Source organism: Salvelinus namaycush, chromosome 40, assembly GCF_016432855.1.
Source record: "Salvelinus namaycush isolate Seneca chromosome 40, SaNama_1.0, whole genome shotgun sequence".
Taxonomy (NCBI): Eukaryota; Metazoa; Chordata; class Actinopteri; order Salmoniformes; family Salmonidae; genus Salvelinus; species Salvelinus namaycush.
The window spans coordinates 22610712-22629597 of NC_052346.1; the positions used below are offsets into that span (position 1 = coordinate 22610712).

General features: G+C 39.6%; 1 protein-coding gene across 1 annotated transcript; it reads right to left on the bottom strand.

Annotated features, from left to right (window-relative positions):
• Positions 1–283: 283 nt before the first annotated feature.
• On the bottom strand, positions 284–1765 carry LOC120033647 (gastrula zinc finger protein XlCGF17.1-like). The gene has a single exon (XM_038980082.1). The coding sequence runs from the start codon at positions 1386–1388 to the stop codon at positions 660–662; it is 729 nt and encodes a 242-aa protein (XP_038836010.1). The 5' UTR covers positions 1389–1765; the 3' UTR covers positions 284–659.
• Between the last annotated feature and the right edge of the window lie 17121 nt (positions 1766–18886).

Below are 18886 nucleotides of genomic sequence, written 5' to 3' on the forward strand. Positions count from 1 at the left end.
TTTTCCAGTCCAGTGTTTTCATTCCTTAGCCCACTGCAATCGCAGTTTATTGTTTTTTTCTGAAAGCTAATGGGGATCTATAATAAAATACACAAAAACTACATTAAGCATCATAGCTTTCACCTGGTCAGTTATGGAAAGAGCAGGTGTCCTTAATGTTTTGTACACTCAGTGTATGTTGTGTCTACCAGCTCATTCCCACAGAGAACTGCAGAAGGAAGCAGTACCACCCAGTCAACCATCAGACTCCATTGCTTCAATGTGAGAATCCTCAAAGAGGATATTCAACCCTAAGGGCAAATCCAAGGTCATCTCAATATCTTTACAGTAGAAGCTAACAAAACACACCAAAACTGACAAGGTGCACACTGATCAGTGAAGTAAAGAGAAGCTAACATTCTATAAACGCTCCCTTTCCTCTGTACAGTTCTCTCACAGTGAAAAACAATAGGATTACAATAGTGTTCTACACTTTCTTCATTTGATCCAGTTCACTGTTATCACTTCTTTTACGAGACTTAAGTGATGGAGTGACTTTAATCTTAACTGGCCCATTCGAGAGAAACTCTTTCCACAGTCAAATAAGTAGTAAGGCTTCTCTCCTTTATGCATACGTTCATGTGTTTTTAAGTGGCCCAGTCGAGAGTAACTTTTCCCAGTCATGAACGTATGCATACACAGTCAGAGCAGGAGAAAGGCTTCTCTCCTGTGTGTGTTCTCTGATGACCTATTAGCCCAGAGTATGTTGTGAAGCATTTTACACAATCAGAGCAGGAGTAAGGCTTCTCTCCTGTGTGTGTTCTCTGATGACCTTTTAGCTCAGTTGATGTTGTGAAGCATTTAACACAGTCAGAGCAGGAGTAAGGCTTCTCTCCTGTATGTATACGTTCATGTGTTTTTAAGTTGCCCAGTCGAGAGAAACCCTTTCCACAGTCGGAGCAGGAGTAAGGCTTCTCTCTTGTATGTATACGTTCATGTGTGTTTAGGTGGCCCAGTCGAGAGAACCTCGCCCCACAGTCAGAGCATAAGTAAGGCTTCTCTCCTGTGTGTGTTCTCTGGTGAATTTTTAGCTTAGTTGATGATGTGAAGCATTTTACACAATTAGAGCAGGTGTAAGGCTTCTCTCCTGTGTGTGTTCTCCGATGACCTTCAAGCCCAGAGTATGTTGTGAAGCATTTTACACAATCAGAGCAGGAGTAAGGCTTCTCTCCTGTGTGTATTCTCTGATGAACTTTTAGCTCAGTTGATGTTGTGAAGCATTTTAAACAGTCAGAGCAGAAGTAAGGCTTCTCTCCTGTATGTATACGTTTATGTGTTTTTAGGTGGCCTAGTCGAGAGAAACTCTTTCCACAGTCAGAGCAGGAGTAAGGCTTCACTCCTGTATGCATACGTTCATGTGTTTTTAAGTTGCCCAGTCGAGAGAAACTAGCCCCACAGTCAGAGCAGAAGTAAGGCTTCTCTCCTGTGTGTGATCTCTGATGAATTTTTAGCTCAGTTGATGATGTGAAGCATTTAACACAATTATGGCAGGAGTAAGTCTTCTCTCCTGTGTGTATCCGTTCATGCACTCTCTGATGAACTGTCAGAACCTTTAATGTTGTGAAATTCTTCCCACAGTCAGTACAGGAATACAGATTCTCTCCTGTGTGTATTTTTAGGTGTATTTTTAACTTCGATAGAATTGTGAAACTCTCCTTACAATGTGGGCAGTGGTGAGATCTCTTAGGTCTGTGATCTTCCTGCTGTTGCTCTCTGGATGTAGAGAATGTCTCAACATGGTCTCCTGTGTGAACAACATCAGAAGAACCAGTCAGTTGGTATTGGTAAAAATAAACCTGTTATGTCAGATCAAAAGACTGGTTCTGATTAAATGAAGATTTCATGGTAAAAACTAAAAAAATCTCTAATTGCACAAGGGGTTCACAAACTTTCGAGCAGCACTGTATATATATATCACTGCTCGACTACAAAAAGCTTGGTCGACCAACATCTATCCACCAAACAATCGACCAATTGACTAAATTATGTCAGACATTTAGGCCAAAAGGGGCAAATATTATGAGTCATATCATCCTCCTCTCACTATCACAAGGGTTAGTAACTACACAGACTCATTTCATATCATCCTCCACTCACTATCACAAGGTTTAGTAACTACACAGAATAATTTCATATCATCCTCCATTCACTATCACAAGGGTTAGTAACTACACAGACTAATTTCATATCCTCCTCCACTCACTATCACAAGGGTTAGTAACTACACAGACTCATTTCATATCATCCTCCATTCACTATCACAAGGGTTAGTAACTACACAGACTCATTTCATATCATCCTCCACTCACTATCACAAGGTTTAGTAACTACACAGAATAATTTCATATCATCCTCCATTCACTATCACAAGGGTTAGTAACTACACAGACTCATTTCATATCATCCTCCGTTCACTATCACAAGGGTTAGTAACTACACAGACTCATTTCATATCATCCTCCATTCACTATCACAAGGGTTAGTAACTACAGACTCATTTCATATCATCCTCCATTCACTATCACAAGGGTTAGTAACTACAGACTCATTTCATAGAACTTTAAAACACTGGCAGTTTGTCTACTTCACTTCTTTAGTCTACACTCTGATCACTCCAGATAACCCAGTTGTTCAGGGATGTGTGATGTCAGAATTACAGAATTCAACCTATCAATAGACTGGGTAATAACTTATGGAGGTCTAATTTATGAAGATAACTTATAGATAGAACCTGCTCTTACCTCGATTAACAGATTTCCCAATCGTCTCCTCCTCTTCTTCATCTTTAATGTTGACATTCAGCTCCAGTGTTTGACTGCAGTCTTCCAGCTTCACTGATGCCATCTCTGGATCCTGCGGTGCAAACTGGGCTCCACTGTCACAATCAGGACCCAGTGACTGTAGGTTTGGACTCAGTGTGGAAGGAGAGAGGCAGGCTGGGTTTGTCCTCACTGTTGATGTTACCGGCCTCAGACTTAATCTAAGTCAGTCAGTAGTAATAAAGACAAACGGACACAAAAGTTAATCTTGAAAGTTCTGGCACTTTCTTTATCCTCAAACTATATTAGATCAGGTACCTAAGCATTAACAAACCATTCAATTAATTTCAAATTAAACAAGGCTCACACTATAAATTAGTCAACACAATGTAAATGCACTAAACATATAGTAGATTTCCTAAATTCACACACAGAGCATTCAGAAAGTATTCAGACCCCTTGACTTTTCTATTTACATAAGTATTCAGACCCTTTACTCAGTACTTTGTTGAAGCACCTTTGGCAGCGATTACAGCCTGCGAGTCTTCTTGGGTATGACGCTACAAGCTTGGCACACTTGTATTTGGGGAGTTTCTCCCATTCTTCTCTGCATTTCCTCTCAAGCTCTGTCAGGTTGGATGGTGAGCATCGCTGAACAGCCATTTCAGGTCTCTCCAGGGATGTTCAATCTGGTTCAAGTCAGGGCCACTCAAGGAAATGTAGAGACTTGTCCCAAAGCCACTCCTGCATTGTCTTGGCTGTGTGCTTAGGGTCGTTGTCCTGTTGGAAGGTGAACCTTCACCCCAGTCTGAGGTCCTTGGAAGGTTTTCATTAAGGATCTCTCTGTAATTTTCTCCAATCATCTTTCCCTCGATCCTGACTAGTCTCCCAGTCCCTGCCGCTGAAAAACATCCCCACAGCATGATGCCACCACCATGCGTCACCGTAGGGATGGTGCCAGGTTTTCTCCAGATGTGTTTCATCAGACCAGAGAATCTTGTTTCTCATGGTCTGAGAGTCCTTTAGGTGCCTTTTGGCAAACTCCAAGCGGGCTGTTATGTGCCTTTTACTGAGGTCATGTGCCTTTTACAAAGGAGTGGCTTCCGTCTGGACACTACCATAAAGGCCTGACTGGTGGAGTGCTGCAGAGATGGTTGTCCTTTTGGAAGGTTCTCCCATCTCCACAGAGGAACTCTGGAGCTCTGTCAGAGTGACCATCAGGTTCTTGGTCACCTCCCTGACCAAGGCCCTTCTACTCGATTACTCAGTTTGGCCGGGGGGCCAGCTCTAGGAAGAGTCAATCCTGTCTCAGAGCTCTACGGACAAATCCTTCGACCTCATGACTTCTGACATGCACTGTCAACTGTGGGACCTTATATAGACAGGCGTGTGCCTTTCCAAATCATGTCCAATCAATTGAATTTACCACAGGTGGACAACAATCAAGTTGTAGAAACATCTCAAGGATGATCAATGGAAACAGGATGCACATGAGCTCAATTTTGAGTCTCATAGCAAAGGGTTCGAATTCTTATATAAATAAAGCGTTTGTTTTTTTGCAAACAAATCTAAAAATCTGTTTCGCTTTGTCATTATGGGGTATTGTGTGTAGATTGATGAGGAAAAATGTAATTTAATCTATTTCAGAATAAGGCTAACGTAACAAAATGTGGAAAAGGGGAAGGGGTCTGAATTGTTCCCGAATGCACTGTAAGGAATTGGCAACTCGTTCTCATTCTGAGAAATAAGGTAGGCCCCTTGATTTTAACATCTGAACAAAGAGGACAGGCTAACAAGCTTTTCAAACAGTTGGAGACAGAATGGTGTGTTCATAACAATTCAACTGTTCTACCTTGTTAGCAAATAGATCCAAGAGGGCTAAACTTGTGTTATAACGATTAGCTGGCTAGTCACTAGCATGTGGACTTGAGAGATTGTTGATGAGAACTGTGTTCATTTTCTATAATGCATACAATAAGTTAGTCATTACTAGTTATATTTGTAACAAAAAAGGGCATTTTAATAGACTTGAAAGCCAGATCAGTGATTATTGCGACAACAACAAAAAAGCAGATTCAACTATTTTTTATAAAATAAATGATTAGTGGGTCTTATGGTTGTGGATGGCTTATATTTAGCATATGTATATGAAAATAGATCAGACAATTGCCCACTAGGTTGTTTCCATTTAACTATCTTGTGCTGATAAAAACAGCTGGAGGTAATGACGCACCTCATACTGTCAAAATGATTCAGCAATCAGCATTTATTCAACAAACACTGTTTTCATCCTCATTTGTCAGAATAAAGAAACTTAAACAAAAGAAAGATCCACCCGTCAAAGAAATAAAAATGTTGTCGAGCATTAAAACATTTCTCCTATATCTGCCGTTTCCATTACACATGTCGCAAATATTTTTTATACCACATTGCTTTTGTTGAATTCACCTGAGTCCATGGAAACCTGCCTAATGATGTCTGAGTGATTGGTTCAGATTTGGTCCGGTCTAATGTTTGGGCCAAGTCAAAAAAGAAGAAGAAGACATCCAAAAGACATCTACGTGGGTCCGTGTTTACTGGGGTGTATCCTACAGTGTCGGCCTATTACTTTATTTTATGAATGTCCATCCATGTGGTAGGCCCAGCGTTTGTAAAACAGACAGTTGCATTGGCTTTATTAGTCCTGGTTCCTGTGACTAATCATTTTGTCTATTTAAGCTCTGAATAGACCCATCAACTACCCAACTTTATCAGGAGTTATCCTGAGCTGATTTGCAATGAGAATCAATGCGTTTACACAGCGGGAAATTTAGAGGTATAATTTTCTTTGCTATGATCATCTCGTCAAAAATGTACAGAGAAACTTGAAACCACTGATTGTCATGACAATTTAGCTGACAGGGTTCAACTCCCAGACAACAGTGGTTTCAGAGTCCTGCAATAGAGCTGAGATGCTAATATTTGTGTAAACTCTACATAGTTGTGTTCTGTGGGTGTCACTGAGTAGGCTGAACAATCCATAGGTAAGGCTGTAGAGTGCAATATGAATGTCCAACACAAACAAAAGACCCTCCATACTCAACTGGCGGACTGTAACTGAACGGGCCCCACCAAAAATATACATAATAGTACTTTTTTGGGGTTGGGCTTCAACCCCTGGTATCATATAAACACACAAAAGACATGGACAGGTTTAGAATGGCAGGAAATTAGCTTAAAAACAGCAAAATGTTTTTTTCCGCCAACATGAGGGTTAAGATTTTGGGGTTGCAAGTTAGTGGGTTGTTACTACACCAATAAATGACAATATCCATCTGGACCTTTGCCACCTAGGACATTTGTGTGACTGGACTTTCTCAATTAGTACTGGAGTACCCCTGTAATAGACTGACTAGGAAGGTGATTTATCAGTCAAAGTCCTGCAATAAGAGCTAAGAAGCTAATATTTGTTTTAACTCTTGGTAATTGTTTTCTGTGGGTGTCACCCGTTTCATGGGTGCACAATCAAACCCCTTTCATAAGTGCATATTTGAATGCCCCCAATGCAATTTTGCGGTCTCATACCTCCATAGTGTGATTTCAACAGTTGTTTTCTGGTTATTTTCTCATTTTTTAATACATTTTTTAACCTTTATTTAACTTGGCAAGTCATTAAGAACAAATTCTTAATTACAATGACGGCCTAGACGTCAAACCTGAACGACACTGGGCCAATTGTGCGCCGCCCTATGGGACTCAATAACGAAACGAATTAATCATTGTAATTCATTTTAAATTAAGTAACAACATTCAAACCATGTTTAGCGTTATCTAGTCCAAATATGGCACGATGTCAACATTTTGTATCGGTTTGCGTCACTTTCAATGAGGGACTTTTATTTTGAGAACCGCAAATTCCACTATTGTGGCTAATCGTTATTGTAGCTAGATTCACAAAGGTAGGAACAAGCGAGTATCAGGGATGCGTCCAGTAGGAGGATAGAGACGTTGGGCACGATCAGATATCAATGTATTATGTAGAACAAACATGCCTCTGATTCTAAGGAATCATGTCAGTTCTATTCAGAGCATTTCTATCTGCAACTTTCCAAAACGTTTTTGTTCTGAACATCCTCAGGCGAAACCCACTGAGCTATATACGAACCTGGTTAGCCTCACATATGAACGTAAAATATTTTTTTGCATGTTCTTCACTCACTCGGGTTGGCAGAAAACCTTTCCCTAACGTGATAATACCTTGACCGATGTGTTATCTAACATGTTATTTCGATATTAGACCGTTTAAACGTGCTATTACATACCTGTGGTAATAAAGAGAAACGGACAGCACAGTTTAAGCGTTTTCTTTACCGGAACTTCCTGTTCCCCCCACTACCACAGTGCAACAGCGTCATCTATTGGATTGATGGACTAATTACTGCTAAAGCATGTAGAATATAGAAGTGAGATTGATTAGCTAGACAAATAAAACTTGGTTTAAAAAACTAAAGGGGTGTCTGTTTTAGTGTCTACGTTTTTCAACCCATTACATATGTATTGTAGATGATCTCTGTGGAAGGCCAAGAAGATCATCAAGAACCTGCCACCAGAGCCACGGCCTGTTCACCCTGCTACCATCTATCAGGCGGAGACAGTACAGGTGCATCAAAGCTGGGACAGAGAGAATGAAACCGCTTCTATCTCCAGGCCACAAGACTGTTAAACAATCATCCTTGATTTGATTTAGAGAATATTGGTGACTAGCAAATTGGCTTGTCCCAGTGTGTAGAGGTGTCATGACACGTATTGAGTAGATAAATACAGATATACAGTACCAGTCAAAAGTTTGGACACACCTACTCATTCCAGGGTTTTTCTTTATTTTTTACTATTTTCTACATTGTAATATAATTGTGAAGACATTAAACCTACGAAATAACACATATGGAATCATGTAGTAACCAAAAAAAGTGTTAAAGCAAATCAAAATAAATGTTATATTTGAGATTCTTCCTAAGTAGCCACCCTTTGAATTGATTTGGATCTCTTTTAGTCCCCATTTGGACTAATCTTCCAAGAGTCCTTAAACATTAAAATAAAATGTATAACACGAACACATTTCCACATATAACACACTATTACAAACATACATAATATACTAACATAATAACCCAATAAATACTCAATCTAAAAAATATTGATTCTTCATCTACTATAGTCCCACAACATTTCTATGTATTATATTTAAATCATTTTAAAATGTTTAAATGTATATATTGAAAGGTTTCTGGTTTGCTCAGCTAATTTATTCAATTTCTTTATTGCTCTAAATCGAAATGTTCTTTTGCCTATTTCTCTTTTCTGTCTCGATAACTCATAGATGGTGGACAATCTATTCCTAGTATTTACGGAATGTCTGTCTCTTACCAACTGAATACCGTTGTGAATAGAACTTGGCCGTTTTAAATTATGTATATTATGAAATAAGATAAGCATGTTTTTTTAAATTATCTTGTCGATTGATGACCAACCAAGAACACTGCGCATGACTGCAACAGAAGAATCATATCTCCACCTTAAAACAATCCTTGCTGCTTTGTTCTGTGCATTCTGCAGCCTCCTAACTTCACTTGATGCATTTCGCCAGACCACTTGATGACAGCTTTGCACGTGCATGGCATTCTCTCAAACAGCTTCACCTGGAATGCTTTTCCAACAGTCTTGAAGGAGTTCCCACATATGCTGAGCACTTGTTGGCTGCTTTTCCTTCACTTTGTGGTCCAACTCATCTTAAACCATCTCAATAATGTGTTGAGGTCATCTGATGCAGCACTCCATCACTGTCCTTCTTGGTCAAATAGCCCTTACACAGCTATTCCTGTTGTTAATTTGAATGCCATGAATTAAACAAAAGTATTATATTTACTGTAAAGACAACCCCCACAAAACGACAATGATTCAGTAGATCAATAAAGTTACAGTACTCTAGCAGGTCTCCCAGCTGCTTATGCTGATAAAACATGTTAGAGAATAGGTCAGACTTAGCTTTGTGATGCTAATTTCAACTTCCTGTCTTGTTCAGCTTCAGCTAACAAAACACACCAGAAGCTAACAAAACAAATGCTAACAAAACACACCAAAACTGACCAGGTGCATACTAATCAGTAAAGTAAAGAGAGGCTAAACACTCCCTTTCCTCTGCAGTTCTCTCACAGTGAGAAATAATAGGATTACAATAGAGTGTGTTACAATTTATGGTGAATTAAGTGATAGAATGATTTTAAATCTTCACTAGGCAGAGAACAGATGATGATTCTCACATTTATGTTGGTGTCTTTTTAAAGGGCCATGTTGAGAGAAACTCTTCCAACGGTCAGAGCAGGAATAAGGCTTCTCTCCTGTGTGTATATGTTGGAGTGTTCTTAAGTTGCTCTGCTGAGAGAAAATATTCCCACAGTCAGAACAGGAGTAGGGCTTCTCTCCAGTGTTGAATTATGAACTGTCAGATCCCTTGATATTTTGCAGCTCTTCCCACAGTCAGAGCAGGGATACAGATTCTCTCCTGTTTGTATTTTTTGCTTTGATAGAAATGCCAAAATCTCCTCACAATGTTGGCAGTGGTGAGACCTCTTGGCTCTGGGATCGTCCTGCTGTTGCTCTCTGGATGTAGAGAATGTCTCAACATGGTCTCCTGTGTGAACAACATCAGAAGAACAAGTCAGTTGGTGTAATATACATGTCAATTAAATGTATTTTATAAAGCCCTTTTTACATCTGCAGTTGTCACAAAGGGTTCTACAGATACCCTAACCTATTAGGCGTAAAATAAACACCAGAAGCTTATGGTTTTCAGGCTTTGGCTTCCTCTCTGCCTTTTCCCTGAAAAACAGATGCTTCCAGTGTTCGTTGACTCCACTGAGGGTGCAGGTACTGAGACTAAAACCCCAAAGAGCAATGCAGAAGCACAGTGGCTAGTAAAAACTCCCTAGAAGGAAGGAACCTAGGAAGAAACCTAGACAGGAACCAGGCTCCGAGCAGTGGCCGGGCTCTGGCTGGGTCACTCAAGGACATTACGAGACTTGTCCAGAAGCCACTCCTGCGTTGTCCTGTTGGAAGGTGAACCTTCACCCCAGTCTGCAGTCCTGAGCGCACTCTGACATCTACTGTCAAGTGTGGGCAGGTGTGGGCAATTCCAAATCATGTCCAATCAATTGAATTTACCACAGCTGAACTCCAATCAAGTTGTAGAAACATCTCAAGGATAATCAATGGGAACAGGATGCACCAGAGCTCAATTTAATTTGTAAGTCGCTCTGGATAAGAGCGTCTGCTAAATGACTTAAATGTAAATGTGAATGTAATAGCAAAGGATCTGAATACTTACGTAAATAAGGTATTTCTGCTTAATTTTAAAGTATTTGTGCTTAAATTTGTGTTTTTTTGCAAAGATTTCTAAAAATCTGTTTTCGCTTTGGTATTATGGGGTACTGTGTGTAGATTGCTGAGGAAAACGTTTTATTTAATACATTTTGGAATAAGGCTATAAAGTAACAAAATGTGGAAAAAGTCAAAGGGGTCTAAATACTTTCGAAAGCACTGTAGCTAATTTAGAAAAACAGGATTGTCTTTTTCTCCCCTTTTTATGTTACAAATAACAATGGAAATCAACAACTCTGTCTCTGTTGTCATATGTTTCTTTCTAGTAAGCCTTTCCCATCGTGGAGTCTGAGACCTTGTGGAAATCTGTGGTAGAGAAGAATGTATGGCAATTTAGACACTACGTTACCCCTAAAGTAGTTATCATCATGCTTTCCATAGTTTAAGCTATAACTAGCTAGGCCTTGCTAACTAGTTATTGTGTTGTCCAGATAGCTATAAAAGTGCATGCTAACACGAAAGATTTGTATAACTAACCCAAGATTGACCACACAGTTGTTTCCAATGGCGGACTTTTATTATGAAGGCGAGCCGTAAATTCCACTCATGAGGTTAATCGTTATTGTGGCTAGCTTCACACAAAGGTGAGCCCAGCTAGCTAGCGAGTAGCGACTATATCATAGCTATTTGTCAGCTTCAGGTTAGGTACCTTAGCTAGCCACATTAGCTAGTCAAGGTTAGAAAACTACCTAGTTAATCCAAACAAAACTCAACATACTACATGGAAAGTATATTCTGTAGAATGCGATATGGTAACTAGTTAGCAGGCCTAACAATAACGCCAGCTAACGTTTAATACCTAGCTAGGTACGTTGGCTAACGTTAGCTAGCTAAGGTTATGGCACTGCAGTTAGCTAGCTAGCCAAAATGCTAGATAGCTAACTTCCTATGCTAAATCGACCAGCAGAATTCATGTATCCCCAAAAGAAAACTAAACAAATTGCATGGAAAACGTACCTTTCTCTCTCCTGTCTTGACGTTTTTGTCTCGTCTATGTAGTATTCATATGTGTAAACATACTGAATTATAATTGTATGCATTTTACCGCCGTATCATACTGTGCTATGATTGGTTAAGACCACCCAAATGGTTAGGTCATGGTCAGTTTGATCCTGGTTGGCGATACTGAACATGCCAGTTATAGCTAGCTAATAAAGAGCTACGTTAAGAAATATCCTGAAGTACTGCATTTGATTATTTTGTACAAAGCGTGCAAAACAAGACAGTCTATAACACGTTTTTTTCTTTCGCGACAATCTACTAGACATTTATAGAATTAATCATACATAGTTTGATGTTTCTGTGACAAACGGTGAATTAGTTATTGTTTTATAAAGTTTTAAATTACATTTGATAGATTATGTATTTCTATCAAGTCAAAACTGGAAATTCTACTTAAAACAAAGGTTGTAAAAGTATGCTAGACATTTATAGAATAAACCATATCTATTTTTATGTGACAATCAATGAATTAGTTATTGATTTTTTCAAATTTGAAATGGCTTTTGGCGAATGAATGAATCTAAAACCAACTTTACCTCGGTCTGCCTACTCATGCGATTTTTAAAAATCTTTATTTAACAAGGCAAGTCAGTTAAGAACAAATTCTTATTTACAATGACGGCCTACCAGGGAACAGTGGGTTAACTGCATTGTTCAGGGGCAGAGAGATATATTTTTATCTTGTCATGTCGGGGATTCGATCCAGCAAAATTTCGGGTACCTGCCCTCACGCTCTAATAACTAGGCTACCTGTGATGCTGGAATAAGTAAGATATACAGTGAGAGCTATTGTGAATAAGCCGCTGCAGTGACGAAATTGATCAAATAATGGCCAGTGTGTGCCGACGGCATATTTTGGTATTTATTAGGATCCCCATTAGCTGCTATAAAAGTATCAGAATTGTTCACTTCTCTCATTGACTTCTCAAACCCCGGCTAGGTTTGCTTCGCAAGCGTTCTTGGAAGTCTCACGTCTCTGGGTTTAGAAACTGGTAGTGGGGGAACAGGACGTTCTGCGCAGGCGCGCATCATTCTTCAGAATAAAGGATACGCCAGAATTGTGCAGTCGAGACGACAACTTTTGTGTCCGTTTCAAATGTATTACTACTGGTATGTAATAATACGTTATAATATCGAAATAACATGTTATTATCAAGTTATTATCAAGTTATTATCACGTTTGATGAAGGTTGTATGTGCTATTTCTGTGTCAAACCGCATGAGTGAACGTGATCACTTTTTTACAAGTCACATAGAGACTTTGGGTGAGTCAGAGTGGATGTATATCATTTCGTCAAAGTAATTTCATAAAGGATCAGTTTATTTGACATTTCTGGGTTCGTTTTACATGTCGTGTTTGGTTTTGTGGAAGATTCGCGAGATGGTAAAATGGCGGCTCCCATTTGGTCTGCATTAACGCACATCAGTGCAGGCACTGAGGGTGCAGCAGAGAAAGACAATTATACAGCTGCACTACTGTTTTGGAGCTAAATGTAATGATTATCAGTTTTCTACATGTGTACTAATATTCAGAGACATTCTGTTGTTTCTGTCTATCTATACATGTTACTATGGTGTGACGGAAATACTATTGGTTTTTGATTGGAATAATACAGCGAAGAAAAGGTTATTCAGGTAAATAGTACATAGTGCTGCCTAAAACATACTGCAACCTTGTACTAAATGTTTTTTCAGTCATTTATGTGAATTCAGGAAATCTACTATAGATTAAGTGCGTTTAAGTTGTGTAGCCTAATTTAAAGTGAATACTTTGTCTAATGTGAATTAATTAATGTTTTGTTGTCAATGCTTAGCTACCAGATCTATTGAAGTGAGATCAGTGCTTGACTTGGACAGGAGCTCACCGAAGCTGAGTACCGCTTCTACTGCTTGAGCTCATGTTCCTCGTTTAGAATATTAGCTCAACAGTATTGTGGAGCTCCTGCACCTAAATATAAACCATATTTTTAGAGAATGAAGAAAGTCTTGACAGTTCTGGCAGTAACTTTTGTGTCTGTTTCTCTTTATTACTACAGGCCGACTCAGATTAAGTCTGAGGCCGGTAACATCAACAGAGAGGACAAACCCAGCCTGCCTCTCTCCTTCCACACTGAGTCCAAACCTACAGTCACTGGGTCCTGATTGTGACAGTGTTGCTCAGTTTGCATCGCAGGATCCAGAGATGGCATCAGTGAAGCTGGAAGACTGCAGTCAAACACTGGAGCTGAATGCCAACATTAAAGATGAAGAAGTGGAGGGGAAGATTGGGACATCTGTTATTCATGGTAAGAGCAGGTTCTATCTAACTAAGTTGGTTGTTATTTCCAACTTCCCACTGTGTATGAAAAGTTGCAGTAGAACTGTTTCATGATGAACTGTTTCAATGAGGAGGTAGATGTTATTTCATGCTACTGACACTTGCATGGTTTGACACCAGTATTGCCAGCATTTGTTTTATTCACTTGGCGGTCTGGAGTGATCAGAGAGGAGACTAAAGAAGTGAAGTAGACAAACTGCCAGTGTTTTAAAGTTCTATGAAGTGAGTCTGTGTAGTTACTAACCCTTGTGATGGTGAGTGGAGAATGATATAGGTCATAATTTTCTTGTATTGCACAGCCTACTCATATGAATACATAAAGTGCATTCGGAAAGTATTCAGACCCCTTGACTTTTTCCACATTTTGCTACGTTACAGCCTTATTCTAAAATGGATTAAATAAAAAAACATTTCTCATCAATCTACACACAATACCCCATAATGACAAAGCAAACGCAGGTTTTTAGAAATGTTTAAACATTTATAAAATAAAAAAATACCTTATTTACATAAGTATTCAGACCCTTTGCTATGAGGCTCGACATTGAGCTCAGGTGCATCCTGTTTCCATTGATCATCCTTGAGATATTTCTACAACTTGATTGTTGTCAACCTGTGGTAAATTCAATTGATTGGACATGATTTGGAAATGCACACACCTGTCTATATAAAGTTCCACATTTGACAGTGCACTCTGTCAATCACCACATTCTTATCGGCAGACTCAACAGCCTTGGTTTCTCAAATGTCTGCCTCACCTGGTTCACCAACTACTTCTCAGAGTTCAGTGTGTCAAATCGGAGGGCCTGTTGTCCGGACCTCTGGGAGTCTCAATGGGGGTGCCACAAGGTTCAATTCTTGGGCCGATTCTCTTCTCTGTATACATCAATGATGTCACTCTTGCTGCTGGTGATTCTCTGATCCACCTCTACGCAGACGACACCATTCTGTATACTTCTGGCCCTTCTTTGGACACTGTGTTAACTAACCTCCAGACGAGCTTCGATGCCATACAACTCTCCTTCCTTAGCTTCCAACTGCTCTTAAATACAAGTAAAACTAAATGCATGCTCTTCAACCGATCGCTGCCTGCACCTGCCCGCCCATCCAGCATCACTACTTTGGACGGTTCTGACTTAGAATATGTGGACAACTACAAATACCTAGGTGTCTGGTTAGACTGTAAACTCTCCTTCCAGACTCACATCAAACATCTCCAATACAAAGTTAAATCTAGAATCGGCTTCCTATTCCGCAACAAAGCATCATTCACTCATGCTGCCAAACATACCCTCGTAAAACTGACCATCCTACCGATCCTCGACATGTCATTTACAAAATAGCCTCCAACACTCTATTCAACAAATTGGATGCAGTCTATCACAGTGCCATCTGTTTTGTGACCAAAGCCCCATATACTACCCACCACTGCGACCTGTACGCTCTCGTTGGCTGGCCCTCGCTTCATACTCGTCGCCAAACCCACTGGCTCCAGGTCATCTACAAGTCTTTGCTGGGTAAAGCCCCGCCTTATCTCAGCTCACTGGTCACCATAGCAGCACCCACCCGTAGCACGCACTCCAGCAGGTATATCTCACTGGTCACCTCCAAAGCCAATTCCTCCTTTGGCCGCCTTTCCTTCATGTTCTCTGCTGCCAATGACTGGAACGAACTGCAAAAATCAATGAAGCTTGAGACATATCTCCCTCACTAACTTTAAGCACCAGCTGTCAGAGCAGCTCACAGATCACTGCATCTGTACATAGCCCATCTGTAAATAGCCCATCCAACTACCCCATCCACATACTGTATTTATTTATCTTGCTTCTTTGCACCCCACTATTTCTACTTGCACATTCATCTTCTGCACATCTATCACTCCAGTGTTTAATTGGTATATTGTAATTACTTCGCCACCATGGCCTATTTATTGCCTTACCTCCCTTGCACACACTGTATATATACTTTTCCTACTGTATTATTGACTGTATGTTTGTTTATTCAATGTGTAACTCTGTGTTGTTGTATGTGTCGAACTGCTTTGCTTTATCTTGGCCAGGTCGCAGTTGTAAATGAGAACTTGTTCTCAACTAGCCTTCCTGGTTAAATAAAGGTTAACTTCTTATGGCTGGGGGGCGCTATTTTCACGTTCGGATGAAAAGCGTGCCCAGAGTAAACTGCCTGCTACTCAGCCATAAAAGCTAGAATATGCATATAATTAGTAGATTTGGATAGAAAACACTCTGAAGTTTCTAAAACTGTTTGAATGTTGTCTGTGAGTATAACAGAACTCATATGGCAGGCAACAACCTGAGAAAAAATCCAACCAGGAAGTGGGAAATCTGATGTTTGTAGATTTTCAAGTATATGCCTATCCAAGATTCAGTGTAAATTTGGTCCGATTGCACTTCCTAAGGCTTCCACTAGATGTCAACAGTCTTTTTAGATCCTTGTTTCAGGCTTCTACTGTGAAGGGGGAGCGAATAAGAGCTGTTTGAACCAGTGGTCTGGCAGAAAGCCATTAGATTAGTCACGCGTGCGGCCGTGAGCACGAGCTCTGTTTCTTTTCATTTCTAAAGACAAAGGAATTGTCCGGTTGAAACATTATTGAAGATTTATGATAAAAACATCCTAAAGATTGATTCTATACATCGTTTGACATGTTTCTACGAACTGTAATATAACTTTTTTGACTTTTCGTCTGGACTTATTGCTCGCGTGTTGTGCATTTGGATTACTGGACTAAACGTGCGAACGAAAAGGAGGTATTTGTTCATAAATGATGGACTTTATCGAACAAAACAAACATTTATTGTGGAACTGGGATTCCTGGGAGTGCATTCCGATGTAGATCATCAAAGGTAAGTGAATATTTATAATGCTATTTCAGACTTTTGTTGACTACACAACATGGCGGGTATCTGTATGGTTGCTGAGCGCTGTACTCAGATTATCGCATGGTGTGCTTTTGACATAAGGCTGTTTTGAAATCTGACACAGCGGTTGCATTAAGGAGAAGTATATTTTTAATTCTATGCATAAGACTTGTATCTTTTATCAACGTTTATGATGAGTATTCCTGTAAATGTATGTGGCTCTCTGCAAAATCACCGGATGTTTTGGAGGCAAAATATTACTGAACATAACGCACCAATGTAATCTGTGATTTTTGGATATAAATATGAACTTTATCAAAACATACATGTATTGTGTAACATGAAGTCCTATGAGTGCCATCTGATGAAGATCATCAAAGGTTAGCGATAAATTTGATCTCTTTCAGCTTTTTGTGACTCCTCACTTTGGCTGGAAAATGGCTGTGTTTTTCTGTGACTAGGCGCTGACCTAACATAATCAGATGGTGTGCTTTCGTCGTAAAGCCTTTTTGAAATCGGACACTGTGGTGGGATTTACAACAAGTGTATCTTTAAAATGGTGTATAATACTTGTATGTATGAGAAATTTTAATTATGAGATTTCTGTTGTTTGAATTTGGCGCCCTGCACTTTCACTGGCTCTTGTCAAAGCGATCCCGTTAACGGGATTTCAGCCGTAAGAAGTTAAATAAAATAAAAAATGTCTGAGCAAAAAACCAAGCCATGAGGTTGAAGGAATTGTCCGTAGAGCTCCATGAAAGGAAATGTTGGTAAAATGGTGGCGCCACTCGGTCTGCATCAACAAACTTCATCTGCAGAGGGAGACAATTCTACGGTTGCACTACTGTGTTGTGTTTTTGAAGTAATACAGTGAATACAAGGTTATTAAGGAAAATAGCACATGGTGCTGCCTAAAACTAACTAACCTTGTACTAAATGGTTTTTGAGTCGTTTATGCATTTATCTACTACAGGTTAAGTATTAGCTCAAAAGTATTGTGGAGCTCCTGCACCTAAATATAAACAGTACCAGCACCCAAAATGAGTATCGGCAACTTTTTCAGTCCAAGTCAAGCACTGTATTAGATAATTGAACAAGAAAAAATATAAAATATTTAATATTTAATAGAGAATAAAGTGCCAGAACAGTCAAGACAATATATTTTGTGTCTGTTTCTCTTCTACTACTTGCCGACTCAGGTATGAGCCCGGTAACATCAACAGTGGGGACAAACCCAGCCCGCCTCTCTCCTTCCACACTGAGTAGAAACCTACAGTCACTGGGTCCTGATTGTGACAGTGGAGCCCAGTTTGCACTGCAGGATCCAGAGATGGCATCAGTGAAGCTGGAAGACTGCAGTCAAACACTGGAGCTGAATGTCAACATTAAAGATGAAGAAGAGGAGGAGGAGATTGGGACGTCTGTTTCTCATGGTAAGAGCAGGTTCTAACTAACTACGTTTGTGTTATTCATTCCATCTTCCCACTGTGCATGAAAGTTGCTGTAGAACTGTTTCAATGAGAAGGTAGATGTTATTTCATGGTACTGAGACTTGCATACCAGTATTGCCAGCATTTGTTTTATTAACTGAGCTATCTGGAGTGTTTAGAGTAGACTGATGAAGTGAAGTAGACAAACTAACAGTGTTTTAAAGTTATATGAAATGAGTCTGTGTAGTTACTAACCCTTGTGATAGTGAGTGGAGGATGATATAGCTCATAATTTTCACGACTTATGAGATACTTTTAGAATAGTTTTATTCCCCTTTTGTATTGCACAGCCTACTTATATGAATACATACAGGTAGCCTAGTGGTTAGAGCGATGGGACAGTAACCGAAAGGTTGCTGGATTGAATCATTGAGCTGACAAGGTTAAAAATATGTCATTCTGCCCCTGAGCAAGGCAGTTAACACACTGATCCCCGGGCGCCGAAGACGTGGATGTCCATTATGGCAGCCCCCCACACCGCTCTGATTCAGAGGGGTTGGGTTAAATGTGGAAGACACATTTCAGATGAATGCATTCAGTTGTACAACTGACTAGGTATCCCCCTCTCCCATTCGGAAAGTATTTAGACCCTTGACTTTTTCCACATTTTGTTACAGCCTTATTCTAAAATTGATTAAATACAAATTTTGATTAATCTACACACAATACCAATAATGACATCACAATACCCCATAATGACATCACAATACCCCATAATGACATCACAATACCCCATAATGACAAAGCAAACACCGGTTTTGGAAATGTTTTCACATTTTATAATAATAAAAATAAACAGTAATACCTTAATTACATAAGTATTCAGACCCTTTGCTATGAGACTTAACATTGAGCTCAGGTGCATCCTGTTTCCATTGATCATCCATGAGATGTGTCTTCAACTTGATTGTTGTCAACCTGTTGTAAATTCAATTGATTGGACATGATTTGGAAAGGTACACACCTGTGTAGATAAGGTCCCACATT